The following is a 26,513-nucleotide window of genomic DNA, read 5'->3' on the forward strand; positions in this document are numbered from 1 at the left end:
TTCAAACTGCTCCAGCCTTTGGAATGTATGTGGCCGAGCATTATCCTCATGGAAAAACACTTTTTGTCTTGAAACCATAGATGGTAGTTTTTTTTCTAGCACTGACTTAAACAGCTCAAGCTGCTCACAGTAAATCTCCTTTGTTATTGTTTGATTTGGGTTTAAAAGTTCAAAGTGGACTAAACCTTTCATATCCCACCAAACAGATAACACTTACGTGAGTGAAGACCTTCTTTAGCTTGGGGTGCTGGTATTTTTCCTTTCCCTACCCACTGTTTTCAGCACTTAACATTTTTATAGAGAACCCATTTCTTGTCACCAGTCACTATTCAGTCCAAAAAAGGCTCATTTGTGAGACATAACAGCAGAAAAGAGCACACATTTACTCTCTGTGTGCGATTAGACTTGGAAAGTTTCTGAGGAACCCATTAACCCAATTTGCTGACTTTTCAAAGTTGACCAGGGCAGAATTTGAGCTCTAAATGTAAAGACAAATGAAATGCCACTAAGCATTTTGTTCAGCTTAATAATAGTTCTGCCAGCTTGCCACCTTCTTAATGATAATAACGATAATAATGATAATAATAATAATAATAATAATAATAATAATAATAATCCTTTCTACTATAGGTACAAAGCCTGAAATTTTGGGGGAGGGGTTATTTCATTACATGGACCTCAGTGTGTAATGTACTTATTTCATCAACCCCAGAAGGATGAGAGGCAAAGTTGACCTCGGTAGGATTTGAACTCAGAATGTAAAGACAGATGAAATACCACTAAGCATTTCGTTCGGTGTGCTAATGTTTCTGCCAGCTCGTGACTATAATAATTACTAATTTAGGCACAAGGCCAGCAAATTTGATGGGGTGGCGGTTAGTTGATACCATCAACCTCTGAGTAATTTAATGTTCTTTTTCTTTTGTTTTCATTGGTTCACAGCTATCTTTTACTGGCATGACAACAGCCAATGAAACTGATCACATTACTTTGTTGGTAGTAAATATTATACACCTTAAAGTCAGCAGATAAGACTAAATATTGCAAAGGATTCAGTTTCGCATTCATAACAGAGGAGTATAGATACAATTAGGCTTCTAGTCCAGGACAGTCTTCCATTTCTGTTAACCTGACCATAATAATAATAATAATAATAATAATAATAATGATAATAATAATAATAATGATAATAATAATAATAATAATAATAATAATGATAATAATAATAATAATAATGGTTTCAAATTTTTCCACAAGGGCAGCAATTTGGTGGGAGGGGATGAGTTGATTACATCAACCCTAGTGTTCAACTTATTTTATCAACCCTGAAAGGATGAAAGGCAAAGTCAACCTCGGTGGAATTTGAACTTAGGATGTAAAGATAGACAAAGCACCGCTAAGTATTTTGCCTGGCATACAAACAATTCTGCTAGCTCACCACCTTAATAATAATAATAATAATAATAATAATAATAATAATAATAATAACAACAACAACAATAATAACAATTACTATTATTAAGGTGATGAGCTAGTAGAATTGATAGCATGCTGGATAAAATGCTTAGTGGTATTTCTTCCAGCTTTATGTTTTTAGTTCAAATGTAGCCAAGGTTAACTTTGCTTTCATCCTTTTGGGGTAAATAGAATAAGTACCAGTTGAGCACAGGGGTTGATGTAAATGATTAAGCCCTCCCCACAAAATTCCAGGCCTTATGCCTGTAGTGGAAAGAACTGTTATAATTATTATTAAGGGGCCAAGAAGGTAGAATTGTTAACACGCAGGATAAAAATGCTTAGCAACATTTCTTCTGGCTTTACGTTCTGAGTTCAAATTCTACTGAGGTCAGCTATGCCTTTCATCCTTTTGAGGATGACTGGCAGTCAATATAATCAACCATCCGTTTCACCCAAAATTTCAGGCTTTGTTCTTGTAGCAGAAAGAATTATTATCATTGTTATCTTCAGATTTGATAGTAATGGATGGCAGAATAAGGTAACAAAAGCATGCCTTACAGTATTAAGTCATGCCCCTTTATGATTCTCAGTGACTCTTGTACTCCATTAAGTACTGGTGAAATTTAAATCTATAGGCTTAGTACACCAACTATACTAGCAATTCACTTTTAAGTTTTCTTGCAGCATTGATCCTTGAGTATTTTCCTCCTTTTAAGTTTTAAAATGCCACTCAATGTTCTTTCATGTAAAACCTAATAACTCTCTAGCAATTCAGAGATCTTACTGTAACAGACTATGCTTTACTGATGAGATCTAAAAAGATTGGAACATGTCCAAGATTGTTGCAGTAGTGCTAAAGACAAGAGTTGCAACCCACTGCATTCAATATTTAATTTTAATTTGCTAAAGTTTTATGATTATCCTCTCTGCCTTTTTTGAACAAAGCTAGTCATGTAAATAATGACATCTCTCATCACGAAGAGTTTAAATGTAATTAATTGAATTTTCTTGATTGATTACATAAAGTATGCTAGCACCCATTTTAAAACTATTAACCTCTTTTTTTTTATGATCCCATCAAAGGTAGAAGAGCAGCACCCATGACTTCTTCAGGTTTCCAAAGAGGAAAGGTTGGATGAAAAAAATCACTCACAGCAGATCTGTCCAAAATGCTTACAACAAATTGACTTCTCTAAAGACACTAATGGCTAGATTGCACTGTTAAATTGGGTGATGCATTAAAGTGCCTACACAACATTTTCAACGTGTGCCTGAGGCAAAATTAGAAAAAAGTTCAAATTTTTATGCTCAAAGCTGACCAATATGCTGTCTTTTGATAATGTCATAATTCTTTATATTAACATAGTGAAGTCAAAGCATGAAAACTCAAGTCAAAAACTTAAGAGCACTTATGAAAATCTAAACAGAATTTTATCTAAATGAAGTGTGTTTTTATATTTTTCATTCATATTTTAATATAAAAACAACTACTTAAAGCTGTTATTCTTTTAGAGTAAGTGCAGAAAACAATAACAAAAAAAAAATATCTGATAAGCAACATTATATTTTTCATATGACTAAACAGATAACTGAAAGAAAATAATCTCATTTAAATAACAAAGTTGATGGAAGTATTATGTGCTAAATAGTACATTAATTGTCCATGAAATGAAAACACATCCATAAAAATCCAACAATGAAGAAAGACTACACCATGTTTTGTTCTTATCACAAAAGCATAGTTTATTGTAACTATTATTATTTTTTTAATTAAACACTAGCTAAATTTAACACTCAATTTTCAGTCTATGCACTTACTTTCAATCAAAATAAATAAATAATAATTAATTTTGTTCAGTTTTGTTTCTTGCTCAGAGAAATGAATGAATTTGCAAGTTTCAAAATTTGTCAAGTGAAATAAAAAAAAAAAGTAAACAAGAAATGCTTTAAGATATGAAAAATTAGTTAAAAAATTCATAATTCTTTTGAAAAAAAAATACAAACTATATTACCATCTTAAATGCCTCCTCTCCTACCCCAGAATATTCATCTGGAACACATTTTCTGACCCATCCCTTCAACTTAAAACTTTCAACAGTCTAAAGCAAGCATTAACTACACTAATAAAAAGAATACTACCCATGTCATACAGCCTTGAAGGGTTCAAAATAACTATCACCACTGTACTTCCCAATGGAATAAATATAATCAAATAATGCTAACAAGGGATAGGCACAAGCATGAATGTATGGTTAAAAGTTTGCTTAGCAACCTTGGTTCAATCCAGCTGCACAGCACCTTGGTCAAGTATCTTCTACTGTAGCTTTAAGTGGACCAGTGCTTGTGAATGACATTTGATATCTGGAAACTGTGTGCAAGCCCTTCTGTTATACATATCATCAACATTGCCATTTAGTGTCCATTTTCCATGCTGGCATGGGCAAGATGGGTTGACAGGATCTGATGAGTCCAAGGACTCATTGTGCTCTAGAGTCTGCTTTAGCATGGTTTCTAAGGTGAGATGCCCTTCCTAATGTCAATCACTTTACAACATGTACTGGGTACTTTTATTGTGACACCATCACTATTTATGTTGCCATGTAGCTAGCAAGTAGGAGAGAAAGAGCCAAAAGAGGGCAGGTTTCTTGCTTTGTCACATATACATACACCAGCAGAACCCGGATTAAACATAGTTATGTTTGTGTATACATGTGTAAAATGGTGCATCAAGCTCAATTCCTTTACATCAGTTAGGTAACCTACTCCTTTGGTAAATTGAGATCGATAAAATAAGTACCTGACTAAGATAAGTACTGGGATCAATATAATCAAATAAAAACCTTTGCAAGTATTACCTCAGTAGGGCCATAGTCTAATGACTGAATCCACTGAAAAAATTTAAAATGTGTGAACAATTGATTTTATTCTCTTTATTTTACAAATTTAATTATTTCATGTTGATGAATCTTTCATAGTTGTATGCTTTCCTTATCATTAGCCATTCCAAGAGCTAAGCACAAATATTCATCCTGATTGAGGTAATTACAGAAATATGTGCTTTGACCAGGGGTATATTTTTCAACTCATTACCATACAGTCTGAAATGCATCAACTTAATCTCAAAAGCTACTCTTACTAAAGAAAAATTAAGTAAACAAAATATAAAAACTCTTAGACATTACAACTTCCATGCCTTTCCCATTCATCAAAAGTTGTTTAGACATAAAACTCTCAACCATAATTTTTTGATATGTGGAAGTTTAGTGACATTAGTAAATTAGAGTTATATTAGAAATTCCAAGGGTAATGATGTGGTAGCATAAGACTAAATGCTGTGCAATATATAATTTCTTGTATCTTCAAGTTCTAATTCAGCAGGAAGAAGCCAATAAAATTTATATTAGGCATGTCCAGGGGTCAATTAAATCAACTAAAACTATTTTTTAAATTCAGTCTTTGGAAATGTAATGTAAGAAATCCTTATGTTATACAATTTAGCAGCATTAAAAAGAAATTTTCATCTTGCAGTCTGTACTAAAAATCTATCGATAGGAGCCTACACTGTTTAGAATCCATACACTCAAACACACATATACATATATATACTGACATACACATTATGAAAAGAATATATTCTTTCCTTTCCAACGCATTTACTATCATCACTTATTCATTTATTCAATTTTGTCACATCGTCACTTATTTCTCTAATTTTGTTACAGATTGGCTGACCGAAAATTCTAAGATTTTTCAATTCCATTTCAGTGTCATCAGCATTTACTGTTTCATTAAATTATGTTATCCAGAATATTAAAAGAATATTTTTATCCTTGACCAGCCTAACTCTGGTCCCTCTCTCTCTCTCTCTCTGTTTTGATAACTACTTGCTTCTCCAACATTTCCCCCTCCTCCACCACCCCACCTATGTAAACTAGCTCACGCGGATTCCACTACATCATTTTAAACATTCCACTAAAAGAATACAAATCCAGAAGACGTTCTTCTCTAATTTCACAGTACACCTGCTCTCCCACCCCACCACCTGTACTGGAAGTCCCTATCCTCTGACATCTTTTGGTTGTCTCCCATGAACACTTCTAAAGGCTTAACGCCGTTCCCACCCCTACTTAGGGTTTATCTCCTATGTAAGGAAGTGATCATGTAGCACATAAAAATAGTGTAGTGTATGCAGGTTGAAGGCTATTGTTTGTTTATGAATTCTGCCAAATGCGAGCTTTCTTTTCAGGTACATGATGCTGCTGTCCCCCATCCCAGGGCCTCATGGGCTCAAACCTACCACACCCTCAGGGTTGGCACACAGAAAGGTAGGTCTGGTGAGATTGTTGAGATGCTTGAACAGAGATGTGTAGATTTGTACTGCATCCAAGAGGTAAGGTGGGGTGGAGGGTTCCGCTAGATTCCTCACAGGCAAAGAACATAGGTACAAGATTTTCTGGGCAGGAAACACTGATGGGGTCGGGGGCGTGGGTATACTTCTTGTGGAGAAATGGGTGGATAAGGTAATTGAGGTAGTCAGGGTCTGCAATAGAATATTTGAGATCAGATTAGTGCTACATCATGGGTTAGCAACCATTATCTCGGCCTATGCCCCTCAGCCGGGGCTGCCTCATGGACAGAAAGACTGATTTTATGACACCCTCTTGCTGACTACCTCTTTGACGAATGACAGGGACTTTCTCTTTGTGGCTGGTGACTTCAATGGTCATATTGGACAACATACAGGGGGCTTCCCTGGCATACATGGAAGCTATGGTTTTGGTTCCCGCAATGAGGAAGGAACCAGGCTGCTGGAGTTCTGCAATGTAAATGATCTTATGGTTTGCAATCTAACTTCAGGAAACTTGCCGGTCACCTAGTCACCTACCGTTCTGGCAGACACTCTAACCAAATTGACTACATCCTCACCAGAAAAAGGGAAAGATGGCTGCTTATAAATGCCAAAACCTTCCCAAGTGAAGAACGTACCCCACAACATAGACTAGTAGTTAGCGAGTTCAGGATCAGGGCTAAATGGATAGTCAGAAGACGATCAGCATAGAGGAGAAGGGTATGGAAGCTTCAAGATCCTGCGAATGGACAGAGATTTAGAGACGTTTTATTCGAAGCTTTTGATGAAATAGAAGGGGATATAGCATCACATGATGTGGAAGACAACTGGAAGTTTCTACAGGACAACCTGCTGATGGCCACTGACCAGATCTGTGGATAGTGCAAAGTCCCCTCTCGACCCAAGGTAAGGTGGTGGTGGAACAATGTTGTTGACAGGGCCATTAGGAAAAAGAAGCAGGCTTGGAAGGACTGGAAGAACAGTGGTAGCAGGGAATTGTATCAGACTGTCAGAAGGAAAGCTAGGAGACAGGTTTATTTAACCAGAGGGGAAGCAGATTAGAAAACATTTGCCAATGTTCTGCACCATGAGGACCAAAGACTTGAGGTATTTCATGTTGAGAGACAGTGTGTGAGAGAGAATCGTGATGTCATAGGAGAGAAATGTGTCCGCATGGATGATGGTTCACTTGCATTAAACAAGGCTGCAAAGAGAGAGGTTTGGAGACGCCACTATGAAAGGTTGCTAAATAAAGAGAATGAATGGGAGAGTCTGCCAAATGCCGATCCAACAGAGGGACCAGCTATCCGAATTGACAGTACCTTGGTAGATAAAGCAATTAAGGGTATGAAGACAGGGAAACTCCCGGCTTTCCCTGTCTCAAGGTGTACCGCAAAATTTCTATTTTGGATATATTTGGGGTACTTACCTGTACTCATGGCTTCGCATATGCTTGTTCCATGTGTGCAGTTAAGTATTTCATTTATTTTTTAACGTACTTACTGCTGATGACGAGAGAATTCTTTATGAATTAATTTAGAAATTGGGACGAGCTGGTGATAATGGAATTTTTTAGAAATTTCTGTCAACGTGCTTCGAGATATGTGCTTTTAGTGATGAATTATATGTGGTTATATGACAAGTTAAAGTCTATTCCTCGGCATATTTGGCATAAGAATTTCTTTCTTTTCCCCATATTTACAAGCTGTTTATAATTTTTACCTTAAAAGGTATTTTTTAAATATGCTGGCCACTAGTAAAATTTTTTTCAAAATTTAATCCTATATTAGATGAAAATTTAATACCATTCACTTCTGGACAGTCTCTTACAGTAGGACTTTCAATGTGATCGCACGTGTCTCGAGGTGTACTGAAAAATTTCTATTTTGGATATATTTGGGGAACTTAAGTGTATACATGGCTTTGCATATGCTTGTTCCATGTGTGCAGTTACATATGTATATGTATATATATATATATATATATATATATATATATATATATATATATATATATATATATATATACATGTATATATATATATATATATATATACATGTATATATATATATATATATGTGTGTGTATATATGTATGTATATATGTGTATATATGTATATGTATACATATATGTGTATATATATAAGTCAGTAAATAGTGGGGTTGTGTTAACCGCACGTGGAGAAATAATAGGAAAATGAAAAATAATAATAAGGCAGAATGATAAACTGAAAGCATATTTTAATATAGATTTCTAACCGGCTTTCATTGCATGGCAAATTTTCAAGAGGGAAAATGAAAATGTTTTTTACAAAAAAGTAAAAAATGAAAAAAATAATATATACAAAAAAATAATATATAAAAAAATAAATATACCAATACATTATATTGTCTTTGAGCTTTTAAAGTTCAATGGTAATCCATGTAGATAATAGTTGGAAAAATAAGGATGCATGAAAATTGAAAGTTGTGTTAGGTTTAAAAAGAGGAGCTAAAGGTTTATGTGTTAAGCAGGAAGTGTGGTGTCAAAACAGGAAGTGCGTGTAAGGGGAGACAAATCTTTTTAGTTGGAGTTATGAACTGTTTGTCAACAGGAAGTTTATGTCTGTTCCTAGAGAAATAAGGTCATTGAGGGGTTTGTGTGTTAAGAAATGGTTGCAATTTCTCTATGAAAAGATTCTCCTTGTTGATTCTTTCTTGTGTGGAGATTCTGTCTTTACATTTATAGAAAGGGAATATAAGGAATTTAGGGTTTTTGTTTCTGGCGCAAGAGTCTATGTGGCCATTGAGTGGAATTTGGCGGTATTGAGGGAGATTTATTTGTTCTTTATGGACTACTACTCTTCTACACAACGGGAGGCTCGTCTGTCCGATATAGAAGTGTTGGCAACCTGCGCATGTGAGGACATAAATGAGGTTCCCAGAGGAACGAGAGAAATTGGTTTTGATTTTAAACTTTATTCCTCATTTGAAGGTAAATTCAGAGCCTTCAAGTAGGTAGGGGCAGGTACCACAATTAGGGCGTGCACATTTTTTAACTGATAGGGGTGGAAGTGGTGTATGTAGTTTGGCATTGGTTAAGAGTTTTTTCAAAGATTTGTGTTGCCTTTTGCATTTAAGGACTTTGTGTGTATTGATGATATTGTTCATTTTCGGGTCTGTGGTAAGGGGAGGTTTTGTTGGATTGTGGTGTATGCTTTGATGTTTTGGGGGTTGTGGGGGGAGATGTATGGAAGTATTTTGGGGTTGGGTGTGTTATTGTGTTGGTAGGTTTTTAGTGTGTTTTTGTCAAGTTCCTTGGCACGTTTTAATCCAAAATCTATGAGTGTGGAGGGATATTGGCGTTGTAATAGTGTTTTTTTTAGGTCTTGTAAGCGTATTTCTCGAGTGGTTGGGTCAGAGACAATGGTGCAAATTCTTTTAGCTAAATTGAAGGGGATATTTATCTTGGTGTGTTTTGGGTGGCATGAGCTGAAAAGGAGGTATTGTTGTGAGTCTGTAGGTTTGTGGTAGATATCGGTTGTGATTTGGTTATTAGGTGTTTTTATAATTAAGAGATCAAGAAAAGGGAGATGATGTTTGCTGAATTCCATAGTGAATTGAATGCTGGGATGTATGTTGTTAAGTATGGATTTGAATTCTAGAAGTTTTTCATAGGATTCCTTCCATATGATGAAACAATCATCCAAGTATCTTTTCCAGTTATCCATTAAGTAGATCTATTAAGTAGATGTGTCTTCCCTTACACACACTTCCTGTTTTGACACCACACTTCCTGCTTAACACATAAACCTTTAGCTCCTTTTTTTAAACCTAATCCTGGCATGATCAGTTTTGCCTTTTATCCTTTCTCGGTCTACAAAATAAAATGCCAGTTAAGTAAAGACTCCCTAAAATCAACTGTCCCTTAACAGTATTTCATCCATCTTTGTTCTGAGTTCAAATTCCATTGACGTCCACTTTGTCTTTCATCCTTCAGGGGTTGATAAAATAAGTACCAGTCGAACACTGGCTTCGATGTAATCCCCTAAAATTGCTGGCCTTGTACCAAAATTTGAAATCATCATCATTATTATTATTATTGCCTCTGAGCAAAGAGTTCTTGATTGAAGTTATTTCACTAGCCCTACCATTCTGTCGGGTGTACACTAAACTAATGATTTCTTGAACAGTGACTGACATATCCAAGTTCTGTACATATTTACATGTTATGGTTTGTAATGCAATATATTATTTCTTTCAAGGACATCATAAATATCAAAAATCTATTTTCAGGGTGCTGGATACAATGGGGAAAGGGTTAATCTGATATTAAAAACATCTATTTCTTACTCTCTAAACTTTTAACATCGAGTTGCTATTGCTATAGACTTTATCATTTAAGAAAACAAGAAACAGCAATTAAAAAAAAAATTCTATTGGGTTTTATACATAAAAAAGTGAGAGAAAAAATGAAATCTCTAAATGCAATTTTTTTTTTTTTTTGCTTTGAATGTTTTTACAATTACATTTTGTAAAAGTAATAAACAAAATAATCACATATATTTAAAATAATTCATGCAATATAAATAAAAGAGGTGGCCAAAGAAAGCAGTTATAATTTTAGAAATAAAATTCAATTCATTCTCTGCATTTTACAGAACAATAATAGCTAATATTTTCAACTGATTTTCTTAGGAGGAAAATTCCCTGAGTGGAATAGATAGCAATTTCACAACTTCTGTAAGTGCTTCAATAGGGTAAAATCATTATAAACTTCAAGACAAAGCAAGTGTAAGTGAATCAATGAATAATTCTAGTGCAATGAAGAACTCTAAACAATAATAAAGACAATCTTAAGGGAAGAGAAAAATATTCAATTGAGAAGAGAATAGCAGAAAATTTCAACGTTAGAATAAAATATAAGAGACAGAGGTGAGGGAGAAGAGAAAGAAATTTGGAGCCAGAAGCTGCATATCGATTTTTCGCACGTACAACTCTTGTTACATAGTAAAGGCGGTTATTGGTACGAATTTTGTTTATGGAAACGACCATATGCTGCCTGGCCACGACTCTGCGGGTTTATTTGAAGGCGGGAATATCGAAGCGGTGGCGACGGATTGTTTAAAATAGGGGTGGTTGGGGCGTGGATAGCGTGTCAATTCTGCAGGCACACCAGCGATAATCAAGATATTTGTTAGTTTCTCTTATATTTCACTATTAACTGGACTAGAAAACCATTCGAAAACAAACTTACATTGCATTATTTTTACCTTGTTTTTCTTCCTTTATTACTTACGGACTTCTAATTTAATAGTAAAATAGCATCAATTAATAATTAGAAGGAAATGACTTTTTGCAACAAGTATCATCCTGGAGATGTATTGGGAATTTTGTATGTGAAAAGAAATTCGCACCTGCATTTAAAAGATAGATTTAAACTTTGGTAATGAATGCCGATGACGTGGAATTATGAAACAGAAAATACTTAGATGTGACAAATGATGGAGACCATTTAAGTTAATTAGAAAAATTGTTTATTTTCAAGGTTCTTTTTTTTTTCCTCATGCGAGTTGTATAAGAGAAGAAGTGGTTGAAACTATTCGAAATTTTCAAAATTTATGTACAAAAATCCCTACCATCATCATAAAAACCAAGAAAGAATCTCCCATATAGAAAATGTCTAAGGAAATGTAGCCTGAAATATTTTATACTGATAAAAATGGTAATTAAAAAGCAGCTGGTGAAAAGTATTCAGCAAGCCTAACAACGATAGAGAGGCAGAGTGTTGATGAAACTGTAGATGGCTGGGTTGGGGTGAATATAAATAGGAAAAAGACGGTAAATATAGGTCGGCATTAGGAAAGATTGTACGTGCTGGTGTCACTCAGAAACAGTAATACATATGTGTACATCTAACACCAATAATACTCATTTGACATAATTATTAAAAGTGAGCAAAGCAAATTAACTGAGGGGTGGAAGAGCTGTTTTTGCTTTATCTTCCTGATTTTGTTTGTTGTTTGCCAAAAATGTATAAATGAGTTTGAACTATTAAATAAAAGAATGACGAGCGTAATGCGTGAAAGAAGTCAGCTTTATCTCAAGTGTCAATTTCGTAAGAGAATCCGCGAAGACACTGGTTATTCTTACAGTGTTACAGAAACGTTAAAGCAGTTACAAACACTCCAACACACTGTATAAGAATTCACATTTACAACACATTTAACAAATAGCAAGACATACAATGCAATGCGTTAATGCGAATTGTCAAAATAGTTATCTTAATCCTTTCGTATACAAAACAACCGATAATACTGTAGAATAAAGAATATTTCAGAATGTATAAAGAATTGTGTTCATAGATCATTCCATGTATATATAAATATATAATTTATATATATCTATAAACACACACACTTTAGTATTATAGAAGTAATGATAAAGTTAATGAAAAACAAGTGTTGATAATTGAATAGTTTGTTGTTAGTTACGATTTTTTTTTCGAAGCAAAATTAATTTTGGGCAAAACTATTTTATTACTATTATTTTGTATTACTTTTTTTATTTCATCTCCGTGACCGACGAATTAGTTTCGCTTATGGAAACAAATGTAGCTGAGTAATATAAGAAAAGGTATTTCATTCTAAAATCGCTACTTACAAAGGCAGTATAACGTTAGTACGTAGTTACAAACACTTACACACGCACATATGCGTGCATATAAGTATGTTGTGTGTGTAAGTATATATATATATATATATATATATATATATATATATAATCTATCCATACACACATAGATAGTTAGATGCGTGAATGTATATAAAATACAGATAATTGACAGTTGTAATTAAAGGCAATATACATGCCAATTCGGAAGAGAATAAGTGAACAACATCATAGAACTCTCTCTATGTGTATACATTATCTATACATAATATAGACATTTGCACATACATACACCCATATGTGACTTCGAATTACGTACAGTTATGTTTATATATGTACACAAAAGAATTCGGTCGTGAAAACGTAACTACATACATTAGTACTGGTTGGAAGTCGTGAAAATAAAAACAACTGAAGCCTAGCTTGAGTAATATCGAAGGATTCAGTCAGCCGATAACCAATAATAATAAACAGTATGAAGCGAAAAGGCAAGATACTCACGTCTGCAACGTAGAATCAGTGAACATAAATGCCATCCATGGATATCAATGCATCGGTCGCCATCACAGTTATGAGGGGAGGTAACTCTCATTTACAATGCCGGTTGAATGCAAATGCACTGTTGTGCATTACTATTGACATACTGTTATAGTTATTATTGATCACTGGGAGGGCATTGACTTGACAGAAAGATTGTGTCATCACTCCACATTTCGAGTTCAAACCCTACTCATTTCAACTTTACTTTTTCACCACATTCTAACTTGCGGCTTCGATAAAATAGATACTAGGGTTGAGTCTGTTGACAATATCACTTCTAGGAAAATTGGCCTTGTGCCTAAAGTAGAAATCAGTATAATCGATTATATGAGAACATTCAGATGTCGAACGGCTGAGCATATGTTTTCACTTACAAATGTTTGGATGTTGTCAATTAGTACCAGTAAAATACTAAGATTAAAATCCACTCAACTTCATTCCTCCCTCATAAAATATGTACATGTTTTACTTCAAAAGAAATTAATCTTATTGATCTCTTAGCTTAACTGACTGAAGAGAAGAGCACACTGATAAAATCACATTTCATTTACAATATAATACAACCAGGGTTATACAGGAAAAAAGTTCTAAGAAAATAATATATTATTCTAGACAAAATATAAAACCAAGTTATGAAGCTAAAACCAAATTAGAAATATATTGAATAATAAGGGAAAAAGACTCATCTGATTTAAAGTTGTTTCTGATAATCTTTTAAAGATATAAGAAAGCAAATGGTGATGCTTAGGCTTTATTTATTCATATTGAGTATAAGTGGTTATGAAACCCAATTATATTTCACATACTCAAAGATCAAAACTTCATTTCTAAAAGTTTGAGTTTCAGCTAAAATTGTTATATTAGACAGATATTTAAATCTTTCCTTGATAGGTTGCTAGTCAACTGCAAGTAAATTTTACAGATGATTTAGTACCTATTTTCAAGAGTTTGGTAAACTGCTCATCAAAATGCCTTCTCATAACCCATGAACCAGTTAATATATGTTTACTAAACCCTAAGCAAATTTTTAAGGCCACCTGCCTGACAACTTTGATTAGATATGGGATAGTCCTTCCCAGAGAGAATATAAATGTAACAGGTTGATTTGGCTCCTATTATTAACACTAAAAAAAAAAATAGTGTCCTGACCATTCTCATTGCAAAACTTGTACATCAAAACCTTACCCACTTAACCTTTCACCTCATTTCATTTTTCTTTTGCTTTTATCTTTTGTACAGAGGTTGTGACCATGAGTGGTATGCTCCCAAGGGGACACTGGGCATATCGAAGGGGGAAATAAGCTTCAGGGGGCAGTGAGGAGGAAGTGAAGTAACCTAATTAACATACTATGTTTTACCAATAGTATTAATTATACTACACTTGATAAAACTAGTAACGGTTATTAAAATTAAATGAGAGATAAGTATATATCTTGGCTAATTACATGTTTGAACAAGAATAATTAAGTCTTAATGTTATATTTCTGTCTTGAAAATTTTGTTTCAGGCACATAGTCTTGCTTGTTTTCTTCAAATATTGTGATCTCCATTATATTTTGTTTAGTGATATAACTATGTATCATATAATTGTTGTGTACATTATCCTTTTAACAATTTAGAATGAGTGGAAAAAGAAATTGCTGTCAATACTCGAGTGAATATTTGAAATATGGATTAATTCCATCTATAAATAATAAACAATTACCACTATGTTTGATATGTGAAAAAACGTTCTCAAATGAAGTCACGAAGCCTTCAAGAATGATTGAACAAAAAATGTATCCAGATAAAGCTGGAGAAGATGGGGACTATTTCTACCAAATGAAAAATAATTTTTAAAAATCATCTTGCTCTCAAAGGGTTGTTTACCAAACAAACCTGGCAAATAGAGAAGGGGCTGGTTGTCTTATAACTTTCAAAATTACTTGCAAAATGTAGAAAACCACATACTATTGGCAAAAATCTTCTCTTACCAGCTATAAATTAAATTTTGTATACTCTGATTTTCCCAGGTAAAAAGTGCTATAACAGCATCAATTCCTCTTAGGAATAGTACAGCAGCAATAAAAATACATGACATGGTAAAAGATGTGGAGAGTAAACTTTGTGATGCTTGGAAAAAATGAAAAGTTTGTTTTACAACTTGATGAGTCAACTTTATGCAACAATGAATCTTTGCTAATAGCCTAAATCCATTATGTAAATACAAATCAGGAAATTATTGAAGAGTTTCTGAAAAAATGGTGCTTGACACAAAAGGTTATTCAATTTTTAAGGTTGTTAAAAAATTTTTTAATGCTAAGAATATTTTTCTCATAAATATTATTGCATGAGCAGCAGGTTGAACACCAGCTATGATAGGCTACTATTGTGGATTTATAGCACATCTTTAGGAAGCAATTCCACATATATTTGCAGTTCACTGTGTTATTCATTAAAGACACTTGGCTGCAAAACATCTTAGTGGTAGACTACATAATGTGTTGAATGATGCATTTAAAACAGTAAATTAAATCAAGACCCATTCACCAAATAACTGTATATTTTGGAAGCTTTACCATGAAAAAGAAGAAAAATTTCTCTGCCTGTCGTTTCATACTGAGGTGCAATGGCTTTTAAATAGAAATTGTTTAAAACATTTTTATGATCTATGATACTGTTTTAGAATTTCTTCATTCATATGGTGAAGACATGTATAATAAACTAAGTAACAAAGAGTTGACATTGTATATCTTTCTGATATTTTCATTAAATTAAATGAGGTTAACATTAAGTTACAAGGAAATAATATGAATTTAATTAAAGCAAAAAGAATTATAAATGCATTTATAAATTGTCATTTAAAATTGTCATTTAACAAAAAGATTATTGAGGAGAGATTTTTTACAGTTCCCAAACCTGCACATAATAGAAAAGAATGATTATAGTTAAATATTAGATACAAATATAGATTGCTAATGTTCTTATGTGCAAATGCTGAAAAAAGACTTAAGGATAAGATTTAAAGATTTTACTGATCTTAAAGTATCTGAGTGGGTCATAAATCCATTTCTTTCTGATGTCTCTTCTGCTCAACCAAGTTTACATAAAGAAATTATCAACTTAAAAAATAATTTCGAGGCTCAAGTATATTTTCAACCACTTGGTTATGAATCATTCTGACCTAAAATGTAAAGCAATATTCTCAACTTTGGTAAGAAATTATTGTTTATTGACTTTTTTCTTCATATTTGGTAGAGGAAGGATTCAGTATTGTGTCACAGTTGATGACTAAGCAACAAAATAAACTTGCAATAAATCAAAGAGGAGACTTATGACTTCTTTTGACTAACATCGAACTTTGATATAAAAAATTTAGCTAGATTTCATCAGGCACAGAGAAGTCATTAACTTGCAATGTATGAAGTAAATTTATAATTTTTGTCTTCGTTAATTTCTTATCATTTTAAAAGCCTATACAATCCGTTTTTTGGTAAAATTTGCAAATTATTATCTATGATCAGATAGTTTAGTCATGATACCTCACTCACCACTTTGGTGGGCGCTAAGTATAACAAACTACTTAAAAAAGGGTGCTACAAAAAAAAGGTTAAGACCACAGATCTAGTAGAATAGTTTTATTTCTTCATGTATGTAAAAATAATTATTTATTGTTCAACATACAATATTATAGCAGTGGATTGGCAGAATCGTTACAACATTGAACAACATACCTTTCAGTATTTATCCCCACTTAAACGTGGATGTTCTGTTAAAACAAACTACACTTCAGTAGTTATCATGAGAGAAACTCTCATATTGGCTTTTGGTGCAAAATGCACTCTTGTTTATATTACTAGTGGCAAGATAAATCCCCTTGTTTGGATCTTTATGTTTTAAGTACAAACCTCACCAAGGTCAACAGTCAACTTTGTCTATCACCCCTCTGGAAATTGATAAAGGGAATTACCACTCAACTACTGAGCTTCATACAATTGATTGTGTCTTTCCTCTAAATTTGAAACCTTATGTCTATATAGAACTGTTAGCTATAACTAGATCTGGGCTTATCACCAAATGCTTTACATTTATCGAATGTAAATGAATGAAAATACATTATACATAAGTGGTTAAAATACATTATGCATAAGTATGTTACCATAAGTATGTTCAAAAGGGTTTTTAATAACTCAAACCATGAAATCTATAGATATGGTACTATCCAAATTAGTTTATAAATCCTTGCTTTCTATTTTCTTCACTTACAACCTTGTGTAGTGGAATAATAATCTAAGTCATTCCTAGACCATTTGGGGTCTATTTCTAGCAGACTGGTGTTGTAATCATTTATAAATTAACCATTATGGTATTTTAGTATGCTGGCCCTTGATAAATCATTAAATAATAATTTATCCTAATTATATATATATGTATATATATATATATATATATATATATATATGTATATATATATATATGTATATATATATATATATATATATATATATATATATATATATATATATATATATATATATATATATATATATATATATATATATATATATATACATACACACACAAGGTCTGATCAATAAGTATCTGGACTGTTGCCATAGTAACGAAGCTAAAACATGCAAAGTCAAGCCACTTAGGACAGATTGACCTTGAACTCAGTTGTGCATGTATATTAAGTTTTAACTTTCTAGCTCACTTCTGCTGCTTGCTGCAGTGCTGGGAAGGAAGGTGTGTAAGCGTGAGATTGTCGCATTGACCATGACAGAGAAAGTTGTCATGGCGATACCTGCTCAGGGGCCTATGCAAAGTGGCAGAAAATGTATGGAGAGGAGTGTATGAGTTGCACACAAGTATACAAGTGGTTCAGATGTTTCCAAGATGACCAAAAAAATGTTGATATCGAGGAACATTCTCGGAGACCCTCAATCAATAGAACTGAGAAAAATATCACAGATGTGTGTGCAGCTGTGAGGGAAAATCATCGAATTACCATCCATGAGTTATCAGAGGACGTGCAGATTAGTTACAGTTCAGTTCAGTCCATTATCATTTAAGATTTAGGTATGAGACACATGTCTGCCAAGTTTGTACCTAAACTGCTTTCAGCTAACCAAAAGACACTTGGGTTTCAGTTTCATAACATATCCTTCATTGTGTCGAGAACGATGAAAACTTTTTGAAAACTTTGTGTAGGCCTCTGATTAGGTATCACCAAGCTTTTGGCAAAATTTGATGTAGATTCTCTTCTTACTTTTCTCTATGATTGTCAATGTGACTATCACACGCTATACACCTTCCTTCCAAGCAGTGCTGTAAACAGTGAAAGTGAGCTAGAACATTAAAACTTGGTGCACAGTGTTCAAAGTCAATCTTTGCCAAGTGGCTTCACTCTGTGTACTTTAGCTTCGTTACTATTTAGGAGACACATAGGTAAGCTTTATTTTTATAATGTGAAAAAAAATTATTATCGGATTTATATTAGTTTATAATAATGTGTTTACTAAGGTTTAAGGGACTGAAAAAAGAAAAGATGCTAGGAAATAACAAGGATATTCAATACAGGAACCTGATGATTGATTTAAGTAGATTAAATGTTAAGGTGAGAGATCAGGAATATATGTTATAAAGGTTCAATTACCAATTTAAAATTATGTGCTAATTGATAGTCCTAGATGACCATGGTACTATAATTTGATAACTTTAGCTACTTTATAAAGACCTATTTTTTTTAAATTTAAAAGTGCGAGTAGAGCAGTGTACACATACTTCTACCATGGTCATCTAGGACTATCAATTAGCACATAATTTTAAATTGGTAATTGAACCTTTATAACATATATTCCTGATCTCTCACCTTAACATTTAATCTACTTAAATCAATCATCAGGTTCCTGTATTGAATATCCTTGTTATTTCCTAGCATCTTTTCTTTTTTCAGTCCCTTAAACCTTAGTAAACACATTATTATAAACTAATATAAATCCGATAATAATTTTTATTCACATTATAAAAATAAAGCTTACCTATGTGTCTCCTAAATAGTATCATTATTTTATTTTCAGCTATAATTTTTTAAAGATAATTCAAAATAGTTTTCGTGAACCCAATATACTTAATATCCTTAAAATTTACACCCTATCTATAGCCCCTGAATTCAATACTGACATTATTTCATGATTTTTGTATAAAATAATTACATCTCTTTTTATTTATTTTATTAACATACCTCTTATTGTGAAAATATTGGTTAAACTAATATTGTTATCTGTATAACTATACTGATACTCTATTCAGACTAAAAGAAAAAAACCTATTTGACCCATATACCTAGGGTTTTAATTCCTCAACATTTTGATAGTAGTAAAATGACCTGGTACTACTCTGACCAGGGAAACCTTTATAATCTAATACATTTATAGCCTTGTCCATGCATACTGCTTACACCTTCCCTTTCCTTAGAAGTAATTATCCCTTATGCTATCACCACTAGATAAGAAACAATAAAATCAGAGACAGTTAGAACTTTTGTCTAGAATCAATTACTAGCCTGATAGACTCAGCTATGTCAAGATGGATTCATGTATTCTTCCTCCCACTTGGATTTGAAATGTTGCCACAATTATAATATGTCTATTCTACTGTAATTTTCTGCATTTTCGTGCAGCTGAAGATTGCTCTTCATATTGCATTTAATGTAATGCTCGCATTATTTAAGTAAATGGAGTAGCATGAAACGTGCGTACTGCAATCATCTTTGAAATCCGTGTTGCTTATTTTGATTTTTTGATCACCTATCCTTTTGGAATGGTTTTTGTATAATACCATACCATACGATATTCTGGTGCCTACGCATAAGTACCATATTCAATCTTGAATCTAAATCTAAACCTTATACTTATATATATATACATATATATGTTCATTTACATTATATATATATATATATATATATATATATATATATATATATATATATATACTTATAAATTGAGGATATAATCATTGAAAGGCTTATATCAGGGGTTAGCATATAATAAAACCACCATATCAGTAAAATTAAGTTTTACGTATATAATTATAAAAATATAATTATAATTAAGGACACTGGAATGCTAACGCCTATGCGCTAGAAGTAGATGTCAATGTCTACAAGCTACTCTAAATTTGTTTTCTATTTACAACACAAGGACAAATGTAAGGTAATGAGCAAGAAGATTTATGAAATTTTGGATAATCCTATATACTAAGATGTCGTGCTCTGTAATAAAGATTACTTTACACTCCTCAGTAGGGATGTTCCAACAATATATAAGTGAAAAACACACATACATACCGATAAATTTCCACATACAGATACCAATATATATATATGCATTTCCTGCATATACATTACATCTAATCGCCCATCTTGCCCATGTGGTTAATTTAGAGTGGCTTGTAGACATTTGACATCTACTTCTAGCATATAGGCATTGGCGTTCCAGCGCCTGTAATTATAATTATATTTTTATAATTATATGCTTAAAATATATATATATATATATATATATATATATATATAGACATACACACATACATATGTAGGTTCTTCAGATGCTGGGTCTCACTTAAGAAATGATAAGGGAGCAGGTGTTGTGGTGATTTGCTGTACTTGAAAAGACACATCAAGCTAAGCAAAACACTGTCATCCATACATACAGGCTTGTCCTTTGCAAATGCCAGTGCCACATAAAATGTACCTATGCTGGTGCTGCATGAATGCATCCATGCCAGTGGCACATAAAAAGTACCCAGCACACTCTGTGAAGTGGTTGGCGTCAGGAAAGTCATCCGGTCATAGAAATCATGCCACAACACAATTAGAGTCTGGACAGCTAGCTGGCCAGCTCCATGTCAAACTGTCCAACCCAAGCCAGCATGGAAAACGGATGTTAAACGATGATGATGATGATTATGTATATATACAATCCAGCGATCCACATGTAGGGAGTTAGTAAACTTCAAGCAACAGGTGGCTAGTATAGAGAACAAAAAGTGGATAGTATGAGATAAAATAAATATTTATTAACATCGTAGTTTACACACTTTAACCGATACTGAAGTGAAGAGAAATTTCAACAAGCTGATTGTTTCCACACAATTCACAGTTTAGCGACTAACACTGCTAAGAATGTGAATAAAAATCCCCAAAATATAAGGAGTGGAATATTGGCTACAATTGTTTTGTAACTCGTTGACATTCATTACATAATGAAATGATATCATGAGCTTCTTTCTGTTTTTGTCTACCAAATCCACTCACTTCCTGCGATAATGTAAACTTCATTGAGGTGACTTGGCCAGATGACTAGTTACACTGAGGAGTGTTCATTACATAATGAATTACATAATGAATGTCAGTGAGTTATGAAACAATCGTAGCCAACGTTCTACCTGTTCTTATATTTTGGGGATATTCTTTTATTCTTTTATTTGTTTCAGTCAGGAGTTATTCTTTGTCAGCCTAGTACTGATTCTGTCAGTCTCTTTTGCTGAACCACTAACTTATGGTGATGCAAACACACCAGCATTGGTTGTCAAGCGATGTTGGTGGGAACAAACACACACACATACATACACACACATACACACACACACATATACGACAGGCTTCTTTCAGTTTCCATCTATCAAATCCACTCACAAGGCTTTGGTCAGCCCAAGACTATAGAAGACACTTGCCCAAGGTGTCACACAGTGGGACTGAACCCGAAATCATGTGGTTGGTAAGCAAGCTACTTACCACACAAAAATCTTATGCTCTTAGCTTAGACTTTTTTGGGGGCAACTGTCTCAAGTGTAACTGCCTGAAACAGTAAGGACAACTTGACTGAAGAAAGAAGGCCACAAATGACTTGTCCTTTTTTTTCCCCCTGTCCTTCTAATTGTTGTTTCTCCTGTCCGCCTTTGTATCGTTTATCTGTCTGAATATTTTATTGTCTTCTATTGCATTTTTGTTCCATTTTTTATATTTATATATACATACATATATATAGAATGAATGAAAGAATTGGAAAATGAAGTTAGCAAGAATCTTTATTCAACACAATGATTGTTTCAACAGATCCTGCATCTGTCTCTTACGGATGGGATACTGCACAGCTAGTTGTGTTGTATCCATCAGTGTAGGCTGCATTTTGTCAGGTGTCTCATTTTAAATAAGATACTTCACTACATATACTGAGTTTCACTTCATATGTTCTGGTCACCTGTAGGATGTTGGCTATACTGACAGAGGATGAAAAGATTCCCAGGCTATAACCAGTAGATGGGTCTGACTACAGTTTACAGTGAATACATAACATGAAGTAAGCAATAAGAGACAGAGAATAAAATGTGACAATATGGTTGTTATGAACTTCATTAGCTTGCAGCTGTTTCTGCAATAAGATGCTGTGGACTCTTGGTTGAATGCCTGAATAACATCCTATAGCTTCATTGAAGCATTGAATATGAAGTGCAATTTATTTGTGAACAAACAAGAATTACATTTGTATAATACATAGGGAAGGCATACTGTGTGTGTGTGAGTGTATGTGTGTGTGTGTGTGTGTGTGTGTGTGTGCTCGTGTGCACATGCATGTGCAGGCATGGCTGTGTGGTAAGAAGTTTGCTTCCCAAATACATGGTTCTGAGTTCAGTCCCATTGCATGGCACCTTGGGCAAGTGTCTTCTACTAAAGCCTCAAGCCTTGTGAGTGGATTCGGTAGACAGAAACTGAAAAAAAACCATCATATATATATGTGTATGTGTTTGTGTATCTTTGTGTCTGTGTTTGTCCCCCACCACAGCTTGACAACTGGTGTTGGTGTGGCAGTGGTTCTGCAAAAGGGACTAATAGAATAAGTACCAAGCTTAAAAAAAAATACTGGGATTGATCTGTTCAACCACTATCAAATGACAGAAACAAGTAAAACAATTATTTATGTCTGAGACATTGTATAAAAATCAAACCCCCTAATAGAAATAGTCTTAATTTTTGTTTTACTCACAGTCCATGAGTAATTTAACACATCATACATTCACATTTCTTTTGGAAGTTACTGTATATTTTCATCTAATTACTATATCTAAAGATGTAGGGTAGGTAGAGTGGAGATACAGTAATGTAACTAATTAGCAGAAGACATTTAATTATGACCTTTTACATTCTGGTTTTAAAACCTTCTGAGGTCAACTTTGCCTTTCAAGTGAGTGAGATCTGAAAAATATTTATCAGTTGTATTTTAGGTTCGATGAAATCAACAACACTTTTGTCCTAAATGTGTGTAGCCTTATGCCTAAATTTAAGACAATTATATTTAAAGATATATCCTAGTTGATATCACTTTTTGACTGGAGAGATCGTGCAAATTGGTGAAGTTTTGCTTATCAACTATGTAACCAGCATCTACTGTGCAGCAGAGTTATTCTCACATGTAACAAGGTCCTACCAGCGCACAACAGCCAACGACTGTTTCCAATTAGCAGTAGCAACAAACACAACTTTGTTTTTTTTATCCCAGTGTGTGTGTGTGTGTGAGAGAGAGAGAGAGAGAGAGAGCATGCAGGGACTAATGTAAGCTTGTGTGTATGTGTGTGCACATGCATTAATTCCAAACCAGAATTCCCCACCTTTGATAATCAGAGTTTCTTAGCAAAAAATCTTCATGTGAGGATTGCTTGTAAAGGCTAACATAAGGCAGATTTAAAATTATGCTCAATTGTTGCTGGTCCAGCCTCAAGCACACAACGTCAAAGCAACTTATTAAACATCATTCTGAAACCCCTATGTAAAATAGTACCAACCTACATCAGAGATGATATGGAATTCCTGAGTTATATCTCCCAGAAGGTACACCAAGACACAACCTTAGTCAACGTTGATGTAACAAGCTTATCTACTAACATCTCAGATGACTTAGGAACTGATGCTATTGACTTCTGGATTGCAAAACACGCAGATTTCATTTCAGAAAAATTTCTGAAAGAGTTTATTTTGAAAGGGCTCAAATTAATATTGGAGAACAACCACTTCCTCTTTGATAACGAACTGTATTTACAAATAAAAGGAACGGCCATGGGTATCAAAGTAGCTCCAACATATGCAACATTCGTTAAGGGTTACCTAGAGGCAAAACTATGTTCCCAGCTGCAGGAAACATTCAGTCATGACTTCACCACCTACATTAATAAGAACTGGAGACATTACCTAGATGATTGTCTCATCTTCTGGGATAGAAACCAAGAAGACCTGCAAAGATTCCATTCCGTCATAAACAGGCTTTACGAAGCAATACAATTTATCATGGAATGCAATAGAAAGGAACTACCATCTCTGGATATTCTTATCATTAAAGAAGGGGAAAATATCAAAACAGATTTATTTTACAAACCAACAGAAACACACCAATACTTAAATTTCCAATCAGCACACCCCTCACATACCAAAAGGAAAGACACATCTACACCATAGTAACACACCCTACACTACTGGAAAAAAGATTATATGAACTAAAATGGTTCTTTAAAACAGAAGAATATCTGGTGAACCTCATCAATACAGCTATCTCCAAGGCCAAGAACATTCCAGTGACAACACTGAGAAAAACAAATCAATGAAATAAAAAGGAAAAAAAAGTTATCCCCTTTGTCATTACTCACAACCCACGGAACTCTAACATTATGAAAACGGCCAAGCAATATCTCCCAATTCTTCAGCAAACCTCTAAAGTGAATGCACTCATAAAAGACTCACAAATAATATATAGCAGATGCCAAGCACCCAATCTCAAAAAACTGCTTACCAAGGTGAAATTTATGACTAACACTGAAACAATGCAAGTTATGAAATGCGGGACCCTCGATTCGGAACTTGTGAATATATTAAAGAGGGTGGACAAATCTCCTTTAGAAACAATGAGATTTCCGAAGTTAATGCAAACATGAATTGCAAAACAAAAAACTTAATTTACTGTGCAACCTGCCCTCAATGTAAAGGATACTACATTGGTGAAACTGGAATGGGACTACATGACAGAGTTTGTGTACATAAACAACAAATTAAAGACCCTGCTGTCAGAAACAACATTTGCTGTGAACATTTCACATCATGCAGAAAGGGAAAATTCACTATCTTTCCTTTCTTTAAGTTGTGGTTAGATAACAAACATTTCCGGAAATATAAAGAAGAATTCTTCATTAGAAAGTACACACCACTATTGAACACAAAAAAATAATATTCCACCCAGCAATTCTCTCTTGGGGTTTTTAAAAAAAGATGCATATATCCAAAGAGAAGTGGATGACACCCACTCTTTCAATCATTCAATCGTTGAAGAGAAGAACAAGCTTTGGAGGTACACTACCATTTCACTAATCCCCCTCCCCCCATGTACATGTGAACTTAAATGCTTGAATAGTGTAGATATGTATACATGTGTGTGTGTGTGTGTGTCTGTGTATACGTATGCATGCGTATGTAGGTATATATAAATATACAGGTGTGAATACATGTGCAAATATATGGGTTTGTGTGAACAAGAAAAAATATATGCGTGTGTAGATATATATATATATGTATATATATGTATGTTTACATGTGAATGTGTATGTGTATGTATATATGGGTATATGTGTGTGTGTGTGTGTATGTATTTGTGTATGCATATGTGTGCATATACAGGGGTTGGACGAAATAATGGAAACACCAAGCATCGTAGCATCATAATTTTGAAGTACCTATAAAACCATCAAAAGCTTGTTTATTTTTATATTTTTTGATTTATTATTAGTGTTGCTGAATATATTTTGCTAAAATTGCTGTTTCTTTTCAGATATCATCAGAAAAAGGTAATTAAAATTCATTAAAATGACAAATCTATTGGACTCTTGAAGAGGTCATGTTGTTGGTGCTCATATGGCAGAATGTTATTTTCTCGGATGAGTCATCCTTTACTTTATTTCCAACCACTGGCCAAGTATACACGTGTAGAGAGCCAAAAGAAGCATTTGACTCAGACTGCCTTCTTCCAACTGTTATGCATGGAGGAGGATCTGTGATGATATATCTTGGATATCCACTGGCTCAATGGTCTCCCTTCATGGCAGAATTAATAGTCAAGACTATTTAAGCATTTTGTCTGATCAAATTCATCCTATGGTTGTGGAACTGTTTCCAGGGGAAAACACAATCTTTCAGGATGATAATGCACTAATTCACACAGCTAAAGTTGTTAATGAATGGCATGAGGAACATTCTAGTGAAGTTGAACATCTTATCTGGCTACTACAGTCCCCAGATTTCAGTATTATTGAACATTTATGGTGCATTTTAGAAAAACAAGTAAAGAGTTGATATCCTCCACCATCATCACTACAAGAACTGGAGACTGTTTTAGCTGAAGAATGGACAAAAATTCCTTTGGAAACAATTCAAACTTTGTATGAGTCCATACTTTGTAGAATTCAAGCTGTAATTACTGCCAAAGGTGGTCCTGCC

At 33.7% G+C, this 26,513-nt stretch overlaps 2 protein-coding genes across 7 annotated transcripts in view; one reads left to right on the top strand and one right to left on the bottom strand.

Annotated features, from left to right (window-relative positions):
* Positions 1 to 13,030, bottom strand: part of LOC106882709 (dynamin-binding protein) — a 308,006-nt gene extending 294,976 nt beyond the window's left edge. For all 6 annotated transcript variants that reach the window (XM_052968787.2, XM_089353937.1, XM_089353934.1 and 3 more), the window contains exon 1: positions 12,959 to 13,030. The gene's annotated coding sequence lies outside the window, so the exon portion shown is untranslated. The remainder of the gene's footprint in view (positions 1 to 12,958) is intronic.
* A 10,807-nt stretch (positions 13,031 to 23,837) lies between these two features.
* On the top strand, positions 23,838 to 24,488 carry LOC149135130 (uncharacterized). The gene has a single exon (XM_089353472.1). It carries the CDS (start codon positions 23,838 to 23,840, stop codon positions 24,486 to 24,488), a length of 651 nt encoding a protein of 216 aa, XP_089209598.1.
* Positions 24,489 to 26,513: the final 2,025 nt, after the last annotated feature.

Source organism: Octopus bimaculoides, chromosome 6, assembly GCF_046866305.1.
Source record: "Octopus bimaculoides isolate indiv1 chromosome 6, ASM4686630v1, whole genome shotgun sequence".
Lineage (NCBI taxonomy): Eukaryota > Metazoa > Mollusca > Cephalopoda > Octopoda > Octopodidae > Octopus > Octopus bimaculoides.

Bases quoted from the DNA above. Each gene is read 5' to 3' on its own strand.
- LOC149135130 (XM_089353472.1), top strand. From the start codon at position 23,838: ATGGAATTCCTGAGTTATATCTCCCAGAAGGTACACCAAGACACAACC.